We start from the raw sequence: 19,435 nt of genomic DNA on the forward strand, positions 1-19,435 counted from the left end.
GTTTCCTTCAGCTCTTGTTGATGCAAGGCTGCATCATTGCACATAGATAGCACCCGACGAAATTCATTATTTGGACTGCTAGGGCTCAATGCAGTCAGTGCACACTGTCCCAATTCTGATGAGAAGCAGAAACCTAGAGATTCCAGAGCATCAATAACAATCCAGAAAGCACGAGTTCCAATCCAAATGACTCTTTGTTTGAATTAAATGCTTCAGTACTCACCTGGCCACATGCATGAAGCGACCCAACTCCTGGGCTCCCCGTTCCCCAGGGCCACGCATCCGACGCTGCTGCAAGGCCTGCAAACAGCCAATGCTTCAGGCACGGCTTCTCTTTTTTCTTTTCACTCAAGCTAAGTTGTCACACAATACGCAGTGGTTTCAAACACTTCTTCACATCTTTCCCCGTGTAAGTGCAAGTTTGTGAGATCACGATAGAAGCTACATTTTGTGAGAAATACTCCAGCTTGCCCAAGAAACAAGAGCTATGTTCAGAAGGACAGACTGTTGCGCGAGTTTGTAAATCATGATGAAAAAATAGTGCAAGAAAATATGGGACAACAGGAAGAAAACTACAGGAGACAAGCGCCAAGTTATGGCTACACCTGCAGCCACTAGAATATACCCATTATCTTCAAGCAGGTAACAGTAAAGAAGTAATGAGTATTCATTTTTAGAAAACTGAATTCCAATAATCATCACAAACCACTGAGCATAAACCAAGGGCCTCTTGATGCACTATATCAGTGGTTCTCAAACGAAGGTCCGCGGACCCTAGGGGTCCGCGAAGCCATTTCTGTGACCCACGAAACCCTCACCAGCATTTTTATTTAAGCGTGACTGTGCCACATATTGATGAACCGTCCAATATAAAGTGACGTAGCACGTTTGTTTGATGTTTTTGGTAGCAATAACAGGTGCCTATTTCACGCTCCAGTTGTTTTAGTTTACCTACGTATCCCCCCCCCTCCACTCTGCTGCAAGGGGTCCCTGACACATCCATGGCTGAGAACCACTGCACTATATTGTTCAGTGGGACTTCCCTCGTATTTAGAGTTGTGCACAGGTACCTTAATGCTCTATTTGATATATCTATAAAAGATTCCAGATTATTAAAAATGCGGCAGCTAATGCACATAATATTTCCTGCCAGTATCCAAGATTAATATGGCATTAACTAGACCCAGGCATTACTGGCAAAAGTCACAAAAAGATTTTCACAGTATTGCATTAAAGATTGACTTCACGCAAGTTATAAGGAAATTCCACCAAAGGGAAGACATTGAAGTGGTGGAAAGCTTATGTGAATGAATGAATGCATGGCAGCTACAGTAGCCCAAGACTGAGGCCATCTACCACAGTTTTTAGCAAAGAAACAAAGTTATTCTTGTACATCAAGATGGAGGAAATCTCCAATTACAATGTTGCCACCTGTGGATGGCTTTTTTGTCTACTATAAGAGCATTGTTCGCACCAGGAAATGCAGCAGCCACTGAAAATATACGCACCATCTCAGCGACAAGCTAAGTGTTATGCAGCAGCTGACTTGGGTGCGCCTACTCTGGGTATGCACACTTGGGTACAGATTCCGCAAGTTTGTTGGCAAGAGTAAACTATGCCCAGGAAGGGCAGCTCAGTTGTATTGAAGAGACACTTGAGAGAGAAACTATTCTTCTCATATTAGTAAGATCCCCTTCCACCATGCCAAGAGCACAGCGCTTTTTGCCAGTGGACACTTGATGAGCCAAGCAAATGGGCGCAAAGAAAACACATGAGGTGAAACCACCTTGCAGTTGCTGCACAAATCACCGTGATGTCATACTTTTTGGCGGTGTCTACTATGGTCGACGCAGTTCTTACTCCGCAAAAAAAAATTGAGTATACTGCCTTCTAAAGGGACCCTGAACTACATTTATCCGGAGCCCTTCAACCCTATTCAACCTGCCATTTTTTACTTGTGGTTTGTGTAGGCTGAAGCACTAACAGACTAATGCAGCAAAAACAGCAGATAACAGCACACAGTCCTAAGTTATTGGATATAGAAAACTCAAAATACAATAAAAAATGCCCACCCTCATCCTATTTCTCACCTCACCCCATTTCACTCGCCCTGAAAGGATGGCTCCCCCAATGAAACGAGCTGAAAAGGCCTACGTAGGGAAAGCTCGCACATCATTGTTGCTTGATTTTTCCAATGTAATGTTGATATCGTTGCCACCGTAAGAAACTTGGTGCCTGATGCCTAACTTGCCAGAACGGGTGCTGCTGTTTTGAAGCAAGGTATTTTCTGCTCTTCTTTGCTACATTCTGCATGACTCCCTCCTTTTATTTTGAGTTGGGAATTTGTGGAACAACCAGTGCTGTGAAGTACTGTTGATCCTTCGGGAGTTGTTCGATGAGCCGCCGGACAAACTACAAGGGTGCATTGCACCCCTTCAACAACAATCAACAGCCCACCGCACGTGCAGAAAAAGACAGCTTGCTAACTCAGAAGAGCACACAAAGGAAAAGAACTCTTTCGTATGGGCATCCGACACGTGTAAGCCAAAAATGAAGATGCGAATGGCAGCCAGCATCTCTGACATGCTTTGTAGTTATAGTGATCTATTTTGTTGCAGCCCAGCTGTTCAGGGCTCAATGAAGAAGCACAGAAAAAAAATGATATGCCTTAGTAATATCATTTCTGTTGGCACACCACAATCTTTTCCAAGGTAAATTTTATGCAATCATAGGCTGGCAGGTGAGCACAACTACGTGCTGGTGTGATCGGCAGCGATGCAGTGATTTAATGCCGTGATTAAAATAGAAAGTCATTTGGTATCGGCACTTAAACCAATACTAAAATTATCCCCTGCCATCCCTCTATGCAAAAGACGAATAAAAAATAGGTTCTTGAAAAGCGTTGGCGGGCCCTTTCAAGGCAGCTGCGCTGAGCTAATGTCGCCAAAATACAAAAGATACAGCAAAATCTGTAACATTTCACAGGCACATGTACGAAAAATTCTAGACAAAATAAAAAAAAAATCACATTAGGTTCCCCTTCTAATAATAAACATAAGATGGTAAAATTAATGACAGTACAGTTTTCGAGTGCGCTTTATCACTCCAAAGTGATTTCTTGTTTGACTTCAATGTACTTTCAGAATGGCTAAAAAGGCCACCCAATGCTCCTGAAGAAAGTATATAAGTTGAACCCCTCTATAAGAGACACTGATGTAAGAGAGTATGGGGTATGAGAGACACCAGTGTGCCTACAGTAGAATAAGGGTTGATAAGGAAGTGCATACGAGGTACCCTGTTTATAAGAGACATCGCATGTAAAAGATAAGAACTACTATCCAGAGCATGCCTTTTATAAAGCGGTTTATTTGTATTATGATAAGCAAGAAATGCCCAGGAACAAAATGAGCACACATATACAGGCTTGTAACCTTCAATATTAAACACACAAGACTTTAAAAGGGTCTCTCAGCAGGTCCAATAACAAATTTTAGTTAGACAGCGGCAGTTGTATGTCCGATGAAGAGAATTATGCCGCAAGAAATTTTTCATTTGGTTCATTACAAGTTAAGAAAACTAGCCTTTTGAAGTGGCACGAAACCATGATGCGGAAAGACGAGCTCAAAACCCTCGCCACTCGTACCACGTAGCCTTAGCAGCCCAAATGTCTTCCCTACCTTCTCCAGCATCCAAGTGCAAGAAACATGTCATGCGTATGACGAGCCTGAGCAAGCCCAGCCCCCAGGATGTGTGCTGCGTCGGTTTGCTGACCAGCGTTATTTCGTGGTTGACTGCCACACCCATAATCAGGCTTGCAACCAAGCTCGAAAACTGCGACACTTCAGTGGCACGCGAATGGCGGTATCAGGAGCCAGTGGTGGATTACCGTTTACTTGAATGGGGTAGAATAAATGAGCATTACGACTTCTCAAACGTGCCAGAACATTACTTTCATTTTTAGGGCTGGCGACGACTCAAGGCATTAATTGTAGGAACAAGAGCGCATGTGAAACGCAAGGATGTCCCCGCATATCACTGCAATTGACGGGAACGAAATGAAAGAGACGCAGACATTCCCTTTGTGTGTCTCATTATTTCGGTCAAGTTTTACTCATCTATTCAAGCAACAAATTTTACAAACAACACACGCCGTGTCAAATAATTTTCACTGTGTCGCGTGCTACTGTTGGCTGCGTCAGAGCACAGTCGTCTATGTAGAAGACTGACTACATAACACTACTGCCTATGTAGAGCAATTCCGTTGTCTACGTCACCTCATTCTCTGGAGGCATGCACGAAAGAAGGGCAAGCGGCGTTCAATTTGAAGAAATTTGAACCATTTCCACGGCGCCTAGCGTTGCCAATTTCGGCAGAGGTGATCATGATTGCGCTGGTCAACTGTCAAACCTGTCAAAGCAAAGCAGGCAATGCCTCAGGAGGAAAAGCACTCACCATGGTTCCCTGCATGAGCTTGGCGGCCGACTTGAACTCGGCCGTGCGGTCGCGGCTTGTCATGGTGCAGGCCGAGATACACGAGGTCACAGGGAGGCTGTCCTCGTGGTGGTCTGTGCTCGAGACAGTGCGTCTACGACGAGCTATCATTGGGCCCAGCGCAAGCTGCAATTTCCAAAGACATGGCAAGCTGCTCAGCGCCTCACAACTGGTTGCAAGCATCAAGCAAGCAAATCCTGTTTTAAGGTAAGACAACGCTTGTTCAGCCCTGTCGAGCACTTCTGCAAATCTTGTCAAAAAGAATGAGCAAATGAATAAAAATGTTTTCTTCAAAGTTTACGCTAGAACACCAGTATGTTCAAGCTCATTCACACTTGTGATTAAAACTGGTCGTGCAACTTTTGTGACTCAAACTGGGAAGTTGGACAAGTAGGTACGAAAACAGCACATAAAAACAACAAACTTGTGCAGTGCATGTTCTGCTGTCTTTCAACAAATCCTTCGTATTTATTGTTTTTCATTATTTGTCCCTGTAGACACATGTGCAACTCAAAGCAACCAACGTTGCCCATACGTGCGACTGATACTTGGCACACTCGGATTGTCATTGCCCTGTAAAACAGGACAACCCATCCCTGTGCATGTGGTTGCCCTAGAGGTCTTTCCAGAGTTTCTCGGCAACTGTTATCAAATTGTTATCAGCGAGCACTTGCAATGAGTCTCACTTTGCAACCAATCTGGTTGTGCCAATGGTGCTAGTAGCATCTGTGAATGACCGTTTAGTGTAGTGTAACGCGCTATCTAGTTGCTCAAATATGCTGATGCTAAAATGCTATGCCATTAATGTTGATCTCTGAACTAGGTCTTAGATTGTGAATGCTAATGCAAAAGGCCATCTTTTTATTATAAATGATAGCTTGGCACAATATTTCAGGCACAGGCACTGAGGCATTAGGCTGATAAGCAGGATCGGATTGGATCCAGGCATGCCAATGTCGACTGAAAGCAGTTTGACATATCAGGGTGGCAAGGAGGCAGGGGCTTTCCTGGCACGGTGTAAAGAAATGTGAAAGTGCAAGGTGCACTTGCTTGGAAATTCACGGTATACCCCCACGGGAGATGTCCTCTCTAGTTGGGACAGGAGAGTGCCAAGTGAGGCTATTGAAACACCGACATCACCAAGGCATTCCAGCACTGGCTCACAACCACCAATGTTCCTACATGTTGCTCAGTATAAACACTGTTTGCCACTTTTCTAACTGCTGCTGGAATTTCAAATACAAAATCTAGGCCTCTCAGATAAGGACACCACGAAGCCTGGGCTTGGCCGGCACACATCCTCATAAAGACATATATAATAGTCTTCCCCCACGAGGGCTGCCTTAGTCATGCAAAATCTAAGCCTGTAAACATCCACTATAATTTGAGATGTTCAAAAGAGGATGCTGAGACCAAGGTGTAGCCCTCTCGTGTAGACATTTTTTTAGTACAATATAATTCTGTTACTTATGGAGATAATACTAGTAGAATGTCTCAAGGAAATGAAATTTTGAGGATATAACGGAAGCAATGTGGTAAGCAATTGCAATGACCTAGACAAGGTGGCAGAACATTTTTAATAAGAGCGGTTCACAGACAAGCCATGCAACATGGAATGAAGTTGAACAGGGCAGTGTCAAAGAGGTTAGATTAGCATCCTGTGAGGATGCGAAGTGTCTAGCAACTTGATTTTTCCGAATTCCCTGACTTTTTCAAGTTTCCCATGATGATTAAAAGAAAACACCATGACAGTCACATCTGCTTGGAAAAGTCTGTGCACTGGAAACAAATCCTCGAGTGGCAAAAAAATTCCACGTGCTCACATAAGATAAGCAAACATATCTACCGCACATGCTGATAAAGTCCAGAGTGTGTGTGGCAAATATGAAAAAATGTGTATATCTGCAAATAGAAAAATAAGTTTGAAGGAACTTGCAATAGTCACACAATGCAGCCAAAGCTGCTAGGAAACATAGAAGTGGTGCCATCTCAAGGCATCCGTGTAAAAATATGACATGGAAGCCAGGCCGATTTCGCCACTGGGGTATATTCTAGTTCAGTATAATGACTACAGGCCCAAGCCACTTAGGATGTAGATTAGATTGAGTCTGATCTGGCCTAGATTGCTGTATTTACTATTGATTTGCGTCTCCGCCTAATTTACTACCTCTAACATATACTTTTCAGCAAAACAGAATAACACCTATGTGTGTATTTTGTGCACCTTGCCTTGACTATGACTAATGACAATGTCGCAAGAACGAAGCCATACTGCAAAATTTTATTTATTCTTCTTCCTATTTTTTTTTACACGATGAACACATGCACGCTGGTGTTTTATTTCTGTGTGCTCTGAAGCTTGAAGTCCCCAGATACCTGTAATGAAAGCTGGGGGGAGCATTTAAAGTGCAGAAGTTCGAATATGTGGTGGCAAGAAAGAATCTGTCAGTTTGCAACACCTTCCTTGGTTCCATAAATGAATCGCAGATGCCGACTCGTTACCTTTGTTTACGCACTGTTCTATGGACGTGATGTTAAGAAATAATTACAGATTTAATAACACTATTCAGGAAACAGCAATGAAAAATTAAGTTGCAATGAAAAATTAAGCTGAAGTTACCCAATGCCACCCTTAAAACGCGAGCTACTAGTGATAAGTGTGTAGCTGAGGACGCTTGCCATTGCATCGCCAATAAAAATATTTGCAATATAAAAATTACCGTATTTGCTTGCATAATGCATCCACATTTTTTTTTCAGAAAAGTTGACACCAGTTTGGGGGAAGGGATCATTACGCGGGAGAAAAAAAGTCACAGGAGTAATAAAAGCGAAAATTTCATATGACGGTTTTGCTTGCTCTGGCCTATAAAATGTGCGACGAACTTTTTTTTGTAGCCTGAAGCACTAGATTTCTCCCATAATGAAAGCGCACGGATCAACGCCAAAGTGTCGTCTAGCCACTTGAGGCCATACTCCAGCGCATGCTAGACAAACTTTAAGTTTAAAACCAGCCGTGTAGCTTGCGAACTGGCCAAATGCGTCCTGCACAGCAAGTGTCCAATTAAGTTCACTACGACAAACCCGGCAACAAAAATGCAGCGTCGGATGGCGGCGCACGACGCACCGTCGGCACGGTTGTGCATTGCATGGCCGCCGAAATGGTGTGCATGCAGTGTTTTTTTACCCCATGCACCTGCCATCTTGAAGACCATTCGCTTTGTTTTTTGCTTTGTTTTTGTGCCACTGTGCTTCCGTGGCGCTATAAACAAAGAGGTTGCTCCTGCATTCGACAGATAGTGCTTTGCCTCAAAAGGCGCAACTTTAACGTTTTGATTGAAGTTGTCCGCACTCACGCTGCTCACAACTGTTTAGCAAAGTTGCAAAACTATGTTCTGACTTTTATTGTGTTGTTACATTGTGATATAATGACTTGGTTTAAGGATTAAGGCACTAGCTGTCACACCAAAGTAAAATGAACAGATACATTCTTTATTTTTTTTCAAAGACCAAGATGGGGGACGGGTTCATTATGTGAGTGGGTTCATTATGCAACTAAATAGGGTGAACGCATGACATAGCCCGGCAAGCCTCTGCTGATGGCAGTTATAGCTTAACCAGAAAGCATTCAAGCTGAGCCGAAATTGAGGCCAAGACAAACATGCACAGATTTACTGTAGAAGCATATGTAGAAGCATATTGGTGATGGCGTGGCGTAATATGTAGAAACATACTGGCGTGGTGATGGAACTGCAATTAGAGGCCTGGGGTGCGGCCTCACCGGCGACCTCCGCCATTAACGCACTCCCTCACACGAGAAGTATTGGCCACCCTGGAGCAGTATCTGGCCACTACCTCCCACATGCATACGTCAATTAACTCATGGCACTCAGTCTCCAGCGGCTGCGAAGCAACTGACCACGGTGGCGGTCAGATATGCAACACAGCAGAGGGTGCTAAGAATCTCTGGATCCGGACAGGCCGCCAATGAAACCTGAACTTGGCAACATTTAACGCTAGAACATTATCTAGTGAGGCAAATCTAGCTGTACTATTTGAGGAGCTAGAGGAGGTTAAATGGAATATAATAGGGCTCAGTGAGGTTAGGAGGACAGATAAGGCCTATACGTTGCTACAGAATAGGCCCGTCTTTTGCTATCGGGGCTTGGCTGACAGAAGAGAACTGGGAGTGGGGTTCCTAATTCACAGAAACATAGCTGGCAACATATAGGAATACTAGAGCATTAATGAAAGGGTGGTAGGTACCGTAATGGAACTCAATAAGAGATACAAGATGAAGGTGGTACAGGCTTATGCGCCTACATCCAGCCATGATGATACTTCACTTGAAAGCTTCTATGAAGACATGAAATCGGCAATGAGTAAGGTAAAAACACAGTATACTATACTGACGGGAGACTTCAATGCAAAGGTAGGGAAAAAGCAGGCTGCAGACCAGGCAGGAGAAGATTATGGCATCGATCCTACAAATGCCAGAGGGGAGCTACAAGTACAATTTGCAGAACGCAATAATTTACAGATTTTGAATACGTTCTATTGAAAACGACGCAACCGTAAGTGGACATGGAGGAGCCCTAACGGTGAAAATAAGAACGAAATAGACTTTATAATGACTGCACACTCAGGCATCGTGCAGGATGTGGAAGTGGTTGGCAAAGTACGATGCAGTGACCGTAGAATGGTTTGGTCTTGAATTCACCTAGACTTGAAGAAGGAACGACAGAAACTGATACGCAAGAAGCCAATCCATGAGCTAGCACTAAGAGGGAAAGTACAGGAATTCAGTCTCGCTTCAGTACAGATACTGAGCTCTTATTGAGGAAACCAACCTTAGCGTAGATACAATGAATGATAATCTGACAAGTATCACTACGGGGTGTGCAGTGGAAGTTGGAGGCACGGTAGTTAGACAGGACACTGGCAACCTTTTCCAGGAAATGAAGAATCGCATTAAGAAGTGTCAAAGCATAAAAGTCTCAAGTACAACAGGCAATATAGAACCGGCAGAGCTTTCAAAAATGATTAAGACACGCTAGATATCGGATGTAAGAAGGTATAACATGGAGAAAATTGAACACGCTCTGAAAAACAGAGGAAGTGTCAAAGCAGTGAACAAGAAACTTAGGATAGGCAAAAATTGGATGTATGCACTAAGGGACAAAAAAGGCAATATAACTAGCAATATGGATAGAATAGTTACAATAGCGGAGTAGTTTTACAGAGATCTGTACAGTAGCCGGGACAACCACGACCTTAATACTATAAGAACTAGCAGTAACCCAGATGACACCCCACCAGTAGTGATTGAAGAAATCAGAAAAGCCTTGGAGAGCATGCAAAGAGGCAAAGCTGCTGGTGAGGATCAAATAACATCAGATCTGCTGAAATACGTAGGACAGATTGTGTTAGAAAAACTGGCCACCTTGTTTACGAGGTGTCTCCTGACGAGAAGAGTACCAGAGTCTTAGAAGAATGCTGACATCATATTAGTACATAAGAAAGGAGATGACAAGCACTTGAAGAATTACAGGCCGATCAGCTTGCTCTCCGTAGTATACAAGCTATTTACAAAAGTAATTGCTAACAGAGTTAAGAAAACATTAGAATTCAATCAACCAAAGGAACAAGCAGGATTTCGAACAGGCTACTCAACAATCGACCACATTCATACCATCAATCATACAATAGAGAAATGCTCAGAATATAGCCAACCACTATACATAGCCTTTATAGATTACGAGAAGGCGTTTGATTCAGTAGAAATATCAGCAGTCATGCAGACACTGCGAAATCAGGGCGTCGATGAAGCTTGTATAAGCATCCCGGAAGAAATCTACAGGGGATCAACTGCTACCATAGTGTTTTATAAAGAAAGCAACAGAATACCAATCAAGAAGGGTATAAGGCAGAGGGACACAATCTCCCCAATGCTATTTACAGCATGCTTACAGGAGGTTTTCAGACGCCTAGAATGGGAACAGTTAGGAATAAGAGCTAATGGAGAGTACCACAGTAACCTGCACTTCGCTGATGACATTGCATTGCTGTGTAACTCAGGGGACGAATTGCAACTCATGATTACGGACTTAGACAAGTAGAGCGGAAAGGTAGGTCTCAAAATTAATCTGCAGAAAACGAAAGTAATGTACAACAACCTCGGACGAGAACAGTGCTTCGAGATAGGTAATAGTCCACTTCAATTTGTGAAAGACTATGTCTACTTAGGACAGGTAATAACTGCAAAGTCGAACCACGAGATTAAAATAACTAGAATAATAAGAATGGGATGGAGCACATTTGGCAAGCACTCTCAAATCATGACAGGTAGATTGTCACTATCACTCAAGAGGCAGGTATATAACAGCCGCATCTTGCCGATACTTAGTTACAAAGCAGAAACCTGCAGACTTACAAAGAGGATTCAGCTTAAATTGAGGACGACACAGCGAGCAATGGAAAGGAAAATTGTAGGTGTAACCTTAAGAGACAAGAATGAGAGCAGAGTGGATTAAAGAACAAACCGGGATTAAGGACATCATAGATAAAATCAAGAAGAGGAAACGGACATGGGTCGGGCATGTAGTGCATAAACAGGATAACCGCTGGTCATTAAGGGTAACTAACTGGATTCCCAGAGAAAGCAAGCGGGTTAGAGGGAGACAGAAGGTTATGTGAGCAGATGAGATTAAGAAGTTTGCAGGTATAAAGTGTCAGCAGCAAGCGCAGGACCGGGTTGACTGGCAAAATATGGGAGATGCCTTTGTCTTGCAGTGCATGTAGTCAGGCTGATAATGATGATGATGAAGAAGCTACAGACATCAGAATAGTGCATGTAACAACATGCAAGCTAAGAAATGCCTTAGTCAATGTGAAGGACAAGTTGCATCGTGGAAATTTCCCCGGTCTTGTTTACGTCATAGGCTGCCACGATTGTGACAACCAGTAAGTCAGTGAGAGAGGCAATTTTAAAAAAAGTTAAACAACCCGACTGCAACATCATGAAATGACGCATCACCTTGAATGCCCTCGTAGAATCTACCGGCCACCAAACTGACTTCTCAAGCGTGCATGTTCTGCCGAAAGAAAAGCTTGAATCAAGCCTGCCTCTGTTATCCCTGCATATACAGACAACTGCACATACACTGAACAGGAGTGATGGAACACTTCTGATGTGTACTATCGGTGCTACGTCACGTACTTAGCTGCATCCCTACATATGTTGTGCCTTTCTTATTGCTTTTATTGCAAACAAGGCTCCCGTATTGGGTGCCGACACGTCACTAAACTTTATGCTCTTTTTTTTGGTCAGTGTATTATTTAGTGTTCACACTAAGAAGCAGTAGTTATACACTGCTTTTTTCTTTTTTCATGCCTCTTTTACTGTAGTAGCAGCTGAAAAAGCGACATTTTATGTTTTCATCAATGGGAATGCTTATTTTTGTGACTGCCACCAGTTTACATGACCTGGTCAGGTTTTTCAGCAATTCGCAGACTTTTCCAGAAGGGTCTCGATTCCCTGACATTCAGGTTGGTAGACTCTGAAATGACATAGCTGTTGTAAGTAGTTGCAAAATTTTAGCCAGTTCATACTGTACAAATGAGCCTCTCACATATGAATGCTACACTGGGACATTTTTGCCATTACTGTATTAAAATACTGCCAAAGCTCTGTGTGATATCTTGCAGTGGAGTGGAGTAAGGAATCTCACCAACTGAAAAAAAAAAAGCCAGTAATGTTTTGTTTTTTTTAATTAAAGGGCAACTGAGGCAGACTTCCGAAGAGTAGACAAATCGATACTCCCATAAGCCTCACTGTGAAACCTCTATTTGCAAGTTTCTGAGGCTTGCCCAGCATAACAAGCTCACGTAAATAACCTATCCGTGAATAAACAATCTCCTGTTGTTGTTGTTTTTTTTCTAAAGCTGCACAGCACTAACATGCACATTCAGTATTGCTGTGTCTCCACGAATTGTTTCATCCCAGCTTTTGTATCAGGCAAAGGTAAGCAAAAGTAACTATTTCAGGCAAGAATGTAACAGCAACAGTGGTACTTCTGGCAAAACATTGTACTTCAGTGGTCGCACAATATTAGTGGTTTTATCAAAGATTAACTACTGCTTCGAACTATATTTTTAACTGAACGTGCTGACTTGTATGCCTGCTCTCCTGACCACCTAGGTGTGCTTTGTGCCTCTGCAAGAAAATAATCTTTGTTAGCAGAACGGTATCAGCAGACTTTGCTATCATGAAGGTAATATCAATATTGAGTCAGTTCATTGTTCTAAACAGCGCAAAGTCAACACGGACAAATATTCACACAGGACCAGTGCAGACTGCCAACTGCTTGATTTATTGCAAGGGCTGTACATATAATACATTGAAACTGAAAACACGGGGACAGGGAACACATCAATTCTTTTGTCCAGTGGCACAGTAAATGTTTAGTCACAGGAGATTTGTTTCCGAGATAACTACCCTCCTCACCTGTCAGATTGATCAAGGGCATACCAACACGTATTTCATTTCGACATTTCACCTCGAAAGCTTCATCATTTTCACATGCAGCCTGCTCTTTCTGTCTGCGCAGCACCCTGGTCTTTTGAGAATGTGGCAGGCAGCCACACTTAGCTCAGTGAATGGCCAAATTGCAGCTGCTTCCTGCCTTGAGGTTATTGGCATGTTCCCAGAGATGATTGTTAAAGGGGCACTCCGGCACTTTTTTGATATTCACCGATTTCAATAAAACTTCGACCATGTGTTCGCGTTGGTACCGTGGTGATGTGTGCCAAATTACAAAACCATAAGTCATTTAGTTTTTAGAAAACAAATTTTAAAATTTTCATCTGAATTTGGAATCGCACTTGTAAACACGGGCCACCCTGTGTATATGACGTCAGGGCCTACTCTTTTTCCAAAAACTCCGCTTTTCCCAGCAGACGGATGCAGCGCACACTTTCTTCAACGAGGTGACGACAACGCGAGCACAGTTCAATTTTGTCAGCTCTATCGCCAACTTGCTTTTCGCGCATCAGAAGATCGATGCACCTGAGCTGTTCACACCCTGGCCAGCCGTGGCGGGGTGTAGCGGATGTCATGACGTCATCGGCGACGTTATCTTGTGACATCATTGGATACCAACCATGGACGACAGAGCGCTCCCTGTTTCGGTTTTTGTTTTGACTTGTAGTTTTTTGCTTAATTAAAATTATTGACGAGTGCCTGGGCAGAATAAACCACCCTAGCTTTTTCAGGATGGTCAATACTATTAAAAAACAGCATTATCTCAGAATGGATGAAAATGCACCGGAGTTCCCCTTTAAGGCAACGGCATGTCTGCCCAATATAGGCGCTCCCACAGGTTGTCGGGATTTCATAAACAATTTTGTACCAGTAAGGGACGCACTTCCTAGCGTGCTTTTTCACACACTGCTTCCTTGCTTCATCCCTACTTCTTGCATAGGGAGCTGTTGGTCGGGGCCAAAAATACCCACCCCAGCAGACTTCTTGATGCGCTGGGAACCTATGGAGTCACCACTGTCTCAAACATTTGAAGGTTTCGGCATGTGTATCCTTTCATTACCTCACTCCATGCAAAAAGGTTGCCCTCAGTATTGACAGAAGGCCCTCCGGGTAGCCACTTTCCTTTAGCCTTTGGACTAGCAACGTGCAGTTGCCCGTCACTGTGTGGCGGCAGGAGCAAGTTAGGCCATTTCTAAGAGCCCTACAAGCACCGACCCGCTGCATAATCTTGGAGTGGTTAAAAGAAAATGCAATTGCACATGAACAGCAGGTATGGTTTAGACAAAAGTGGATCTTGCCTTCAACAGGTAACTCAAGGCACGAAGCAGCAGATTTCACTGTGTGGCTGCTTGCCACGTGTTTAGGAGACTCGAGTGCTGTGCACGTACAAACAGCCGACTTAATATGAAATCGATAATGCTTTTGTGATGAACTGTAAAGGTGAAGCATGTGTTAGCACACCCTCAATTAATCTGACAGACAAGGAGTGAAGCTATCTCCCAAACTAATCTCCTATGACTAAACAATACTGAGCCACTGGACGCAGGTGCCACCAGAAGATACGATATGTTCCCCTCCCTTGTGTTTTCCGTTTCAATATATTATATGTATACTCCTTGCAATAAATCGAGCACATGGCAGTCAGCACTAGTTCTATGTGAATTCTTGACCGTGTTTACTTCACACGGTTGTAACGATGGACACATACGAACTGGCCCCCATACACTCTATTTAAAGTTACTGAGTGAGTGAAGGCACAGTCAGTCGTATTGTGTTGGGTGAATTTGGCCACATTATACAATATACATGATAACTCAATTTATTCAGAATATGTATTGCATTATGGCACATGCCACAATTCACTCTCAGCCCTTACGTGCATAAATGCTTCAGATTACTCAATGACTGGGCTAATTTTTGACAATATAAACAAACAAGCAACATAACCAGTGGGTTATATTTATTTACATGACACCTGCTGCACCGCACAAAGGCTCGCTCTGAAGCCAACACTTAGAGGTTCTACCTCTAACCTCGCCGAACTTAGCTATTTCTTTGGAGCCCCTATTCGTAAACTCCCTATAATCATGCGCACAACGTGATAACATCGGGCATATACCACAATAACACCGCAAGTACAGATCCCAAATGTTGCACACAAGATTACCTTGCCTACTTAATTGTGGTTTGCTGTCAAGCACCTTGATGCAACACCGCCGCAGAGGCCTCTAGCCAGGCACACTTGCGCGCTGTTGGTTGATTAATGTGCGCATTTTTTTTTTCACAGAGAAAGTACATGGTTTCCTCAGTGCATTATCCACCATCTCTGAAAGAATAAGTAAATTTGTTTTACAGGTTTAATTTCTTTAATTTCAAACTAGAATGGTCAGAATGTGGGCAATGGGTTAGGGCCACGAAATACTAATGGAGCGACAAATAATTTATTCATTTTGGATTCTGCTTTGCGTCTGTTATTTTTTTATATCTCTCTCAAGTGCATAAGGGGCTTTAATTTGTGGTCCTGAGTACAGAGACATGACTTTTATTATCAGCCATATTCATGTCACCAACACTGCTACCCCTGTATTTTGCTATAGGTTTCGGGGACTGGTCACTCGGTCATGAGATAGATGCCTTCTTCCTCATTTGCCATCTGCAACACTGATTTGACTGTGTGGAACATATATGCACACACATATGCATACATACATACGTGAAGCATATCAATACTAGTTTCATTTAAGCTACAGGAAAACGATCAACCTCTGGCTTTTGCACGCAAGTATTGAAAACTGGTGAAAGGCAGCTATGTTGCGATCGTCTATTGACTTCAGCTGATGCTGCCCGGTGTCATGTTTTGCAGTCAGGGCCACGACATTTCGATACTTCTTTGGGCGCGATCATCGGCCGACGTCACACGGGACGGTGGTGTTAAAGGGCGCTTACCTGTGCAACGTGTACTCGCCGGGGGCATACGCGCACTGCTCGAAGGCTTCCGAGCGTTCAAAAAGAAGACGTCCTTTCACCGACCAGCTGCTTGCGGCCGCCACAAACACAGACCGGGCTTGACGTTGATGCTCGCGTCAAGTGCAGTCTTCCTCCGTGAGTGCAGTACTCTTTACCCGTTTGATCAGACGCTGCCGCTGATGATGGTGATGACAGGAAACCACCCCTCCTGTGTTTTTGCGCGCGATTTAAAATCTGCTTTGCCATGCAGCCGTGATGTTTGCTCCATTGCGGCCGGTCTGGAGGCACCTCTAGGCTTGTCGTGGCTCCACTTATTGTTGGTGACTGCACCCAACGCGCCGGCAGTAACCTGATAATGCTGGTAACTACAGCTGACTGCAGTGGTTGTCCAGCTCGTCTGCGACTTTGCCGCGCGCGCCGCGACTGAAGCCGGTAATTGGGAAGAAAACTTTATACGCAAAGAAGGAAAAAATTGTGAAACCCGAAAGTTGAATATTAAATTTTTGCGACAGTTAAGTGCAGTTAGATGTACGGGCTGCTGCAGATGACGTTGACCTGCAGGTACCGCAAATGGTACACTTCTCTGCATCACTTTAAAATTTCATTTGGTAACAAGGAACCCCTTAACCCGACACAGTGCCTAGAATAACGGTGGTCTCGAGACCACCGTTATCGTCTCAAAGGCCGTCGTCTCAAAGGCCGGCAGGTGTTCTCACCAAGCCGTAATACTTAATGAACTAAAAACTATATTAATTTATTTTTTCCTTAAAAAGTGAGTTTGAGGATTCGTACTTTGCAGTGAAGAGTTTAATTTTCACTCGTGCCTTGACTTTAGCCACCAATCAGATAACCTCCTTCTAGTTAAGTTTACTTGCTTAAAGTCTATTTTGCCCTCCCGGTCCCTAAACCCCAGTGCTTTGAAAAACTCAGCGCCATCATCCTGAACTATAGGGTGAAGCCCTTTACAGAACATTATCAAGTGTTCAGCAGTTTCTTCTTCCTCTCCACACGCACTGCATACTGTGTCTACCACTTCGTATTTGGCCCGATATGTCTTGGTTCGCAGTACTCCCGTCCTAGCCTCAAACAGTAGAGAACTACCCCGAGTATTATCATAGATCCTTTCCTTGGCAATTTCCTGCTTAAATGTTCGATAGATCTCTAGTGCGGACTTCTTAATCATGCCCATTCTCCACATGCCAGTCTCCGTTTCCTTCACTTTCCTCTTAACCGTTAGTTCTTTTTGGTTTGGCCACCTGCTGTCTTCCCAGTCAACCAGTATTTACCAGTATTTACCAGTCAACTTCCTGGTTCGCTTCCTCCATTATGTATCGACATTCTTCATGTACAAGTAGCTGAAAACCTTCCTAGCCCAACGCTCTTCCCCTATTTCTCTCAATCGCTTCTCAACTTTTATCTTGCTGCTAGCTTCCCTGCCCTCAAATGATGTCCATCCCATATCACCTTGTACCCCCTGATTTGGTGTATTCCCGTGAGCTCCTAAAGCAAGCCTACCTATTCCACGTTGCTTAATTTCTAATCTTGCTTGAACTTCAGATCTCATGCACAGGACCGCATTGCCGAACGTCAGCCCAGGAACCATGACCCCTTTCCATATTCCCCTCACAACATCATACCTATTGTAATTCCACAGTGCCCTATTTTTCATGACTGCTGCATTCCTGTTACCTTTAGTCGTCACGTATGTTTCGTGTTCCCTCAGATACTCGGTCTCATTGCTTATCTATACGCCCAGATATTTGTATTTATCTGTTATCTCTAGCGTGAACTCCTGTATTCTAAGCTCACTACATTCGTTGTCATTGAAAGTCATGACTGCTGATTTTTCCTTACTGAATCTAAAATCTAACCTATCTCCCTCATTACCGCAGATGTCCATCAATCTCTGCAAATCTTCCTTGTTGTTGGCCATTAGCACTATATCATCTGCGTACATTAATGCTGGTAGTGCCTGATCAATAAGTTTTCCTTGTTTGACTAAAGAGAGGTTGAAGCCAAGTCCACTTCCCTCTAATTTTGCCTCTAATCCTTGTAGGTACATCATGAATATTAAGGGTGACAGGGGGCACCCCTGCCTAAGCCCCCGTTTTACCTCTGCAGGCTTGGATACCTGTTTTTCCCACTTTGTAACTACCTTGTTACCTTTATAGATACCCTTTAAAAGGTTAGTGACTACATATGTTCCACGCCTAGTGTGTCCAGTATTCCCCACAATTCCTCTTGAACCACGCTATCGTACGCTCCCTTGATATCCAAAAATGCTAGCCACAGGGGCCTGTGTTCCTTTTCTGCTATTTCGATGCACTGCGTCAGTGAGAACAGATTGTCTTCCAACCTCCTGTGTTTCCGAAACCCATTCTGCAGTTCCCCCAGCACCCCCTCATCCTCTATCCACGCCTGCAGTCTTTCCTTTATAATCTGCATCGCAAACCTGTAGACCACTGATGTCACTGTTATAGGACGGTAGTTGTTTATGTCAGCTTTGTCCCCCTTTCCTTTATAGATCATGCTCATCCTGCTAAGTTTCCATCCATCGGGAACTTCACCATCGATTATTATTGTGCTCACTGCCTCTCTCAATGCCTGCTTAGACTTCGGACCTAATGTCTTTATCAGCCTAATTGGAATGCCATCTGGGCCTGTTGATGTACTACTAGGAACCCTTTTCTCAGCCCTTTCCCACTCTTGTTGTGAAAATGGAGCCATTGCACCACTTGATTCGTCCTTGTCTATTGTGGTGCATTATTACCTTTTTGTTGAAATTTTTCTGTCACCCTTGTTCTTACATATTCAATAGCTTCGTCCCCTTCTAGCCTAGCACCTTGGGCTGTAATTATAAAACTCTGCTCTAGGCTCGTCTCATTTCTTAGGGAGTTTAGATGGTTCCAAAATTTCGCAGCTGCCTTTCTATCTTTTTTATGTACTTCTGCCAGCCACTGAGCTCCCTTCCTTCTAATCTTTTCATTGATCAGAAGGGATGCATCCCTTCTACAGCTTAGAAAGGTTGCCCATTTTCTTTCAACATCATCTGTCGGTTCACCCCGCTGCTTAGCATGTCTGTGTTCCCTAGAGGCTTCCTGACGTTTTGCTATGGCTCTCTTAACTTCCTCATCCCACCAACTTTTGGGTTTGTGTCTTCTTTTCCGGGGTGACTTGTCACGCGTCTTAGCAAGCTCTAGCTCAAAGAGTCTAATTAGATTCGTGTATGTCCACACTGTCTTATTATCCTCCGTGATTACTTTCTCAGTTTGTTTAGTGGCTATTTCAATTTGCCTTTCTGAATAAAAATTTTCCTGTAGTTGCTCATCTTGTCTCCTTCCCACTTTCACTGCTCTTAAAAAACTTAGCTTGATACGTTTGTGATCGCTACCCAGACTTCTGGAGCCACCTTCATCTATGTGCATTCCCCTGAGCTTA

General features: G+C 43.6%; 1 protein-coding gene across 1 annotated transcript in view; it reads right to left on the minus strand.

Moving 5' to 3' along the window:
* Syx5 (syntaxin 5) overlaps positions 1-16,118 on the minus strand; it is a 58,657-nt gene extending 42,539 nt beyond the window's left edge. Inside the window, exons 1-3 of the mRNA XM_037419213.2 lie at positions 15,977-16,118; positions 4,453-4,617; positions 224-300 (exon numbers count right to left, since the gene is read on the minus strand). Coding sequence (XP_037275110.1) covers positions 224-300; positions 4,453-4,602 — 227 coding nt within the window. The 5' untranslated portion in view covers positions 4,603-4,617; positions 15,977-16,118. The remainder of the gene's footprint in view (positions 1-223; positions 301-4,452; positions 4,618-15,976) is intronic.
* Positions 16,119-19,435: the final 3,317 nt, after the last annotated feature.

Source organism: Rhipicephalus microplus, chromosome 6 (assembly GCF_043290135.1).
Source record: "Rhipicephalus microplus isolate Deutch F79 chromosome 6, USDA_Rmic, whole genome shotgun sequence".
Taxonomy (NCBI): Eukaryota; Metazoa; Arthropoda; class Arachnida; order Ixodida; family Ixodidae; genus Rhipicephalus; species Rhipicephalus microplus.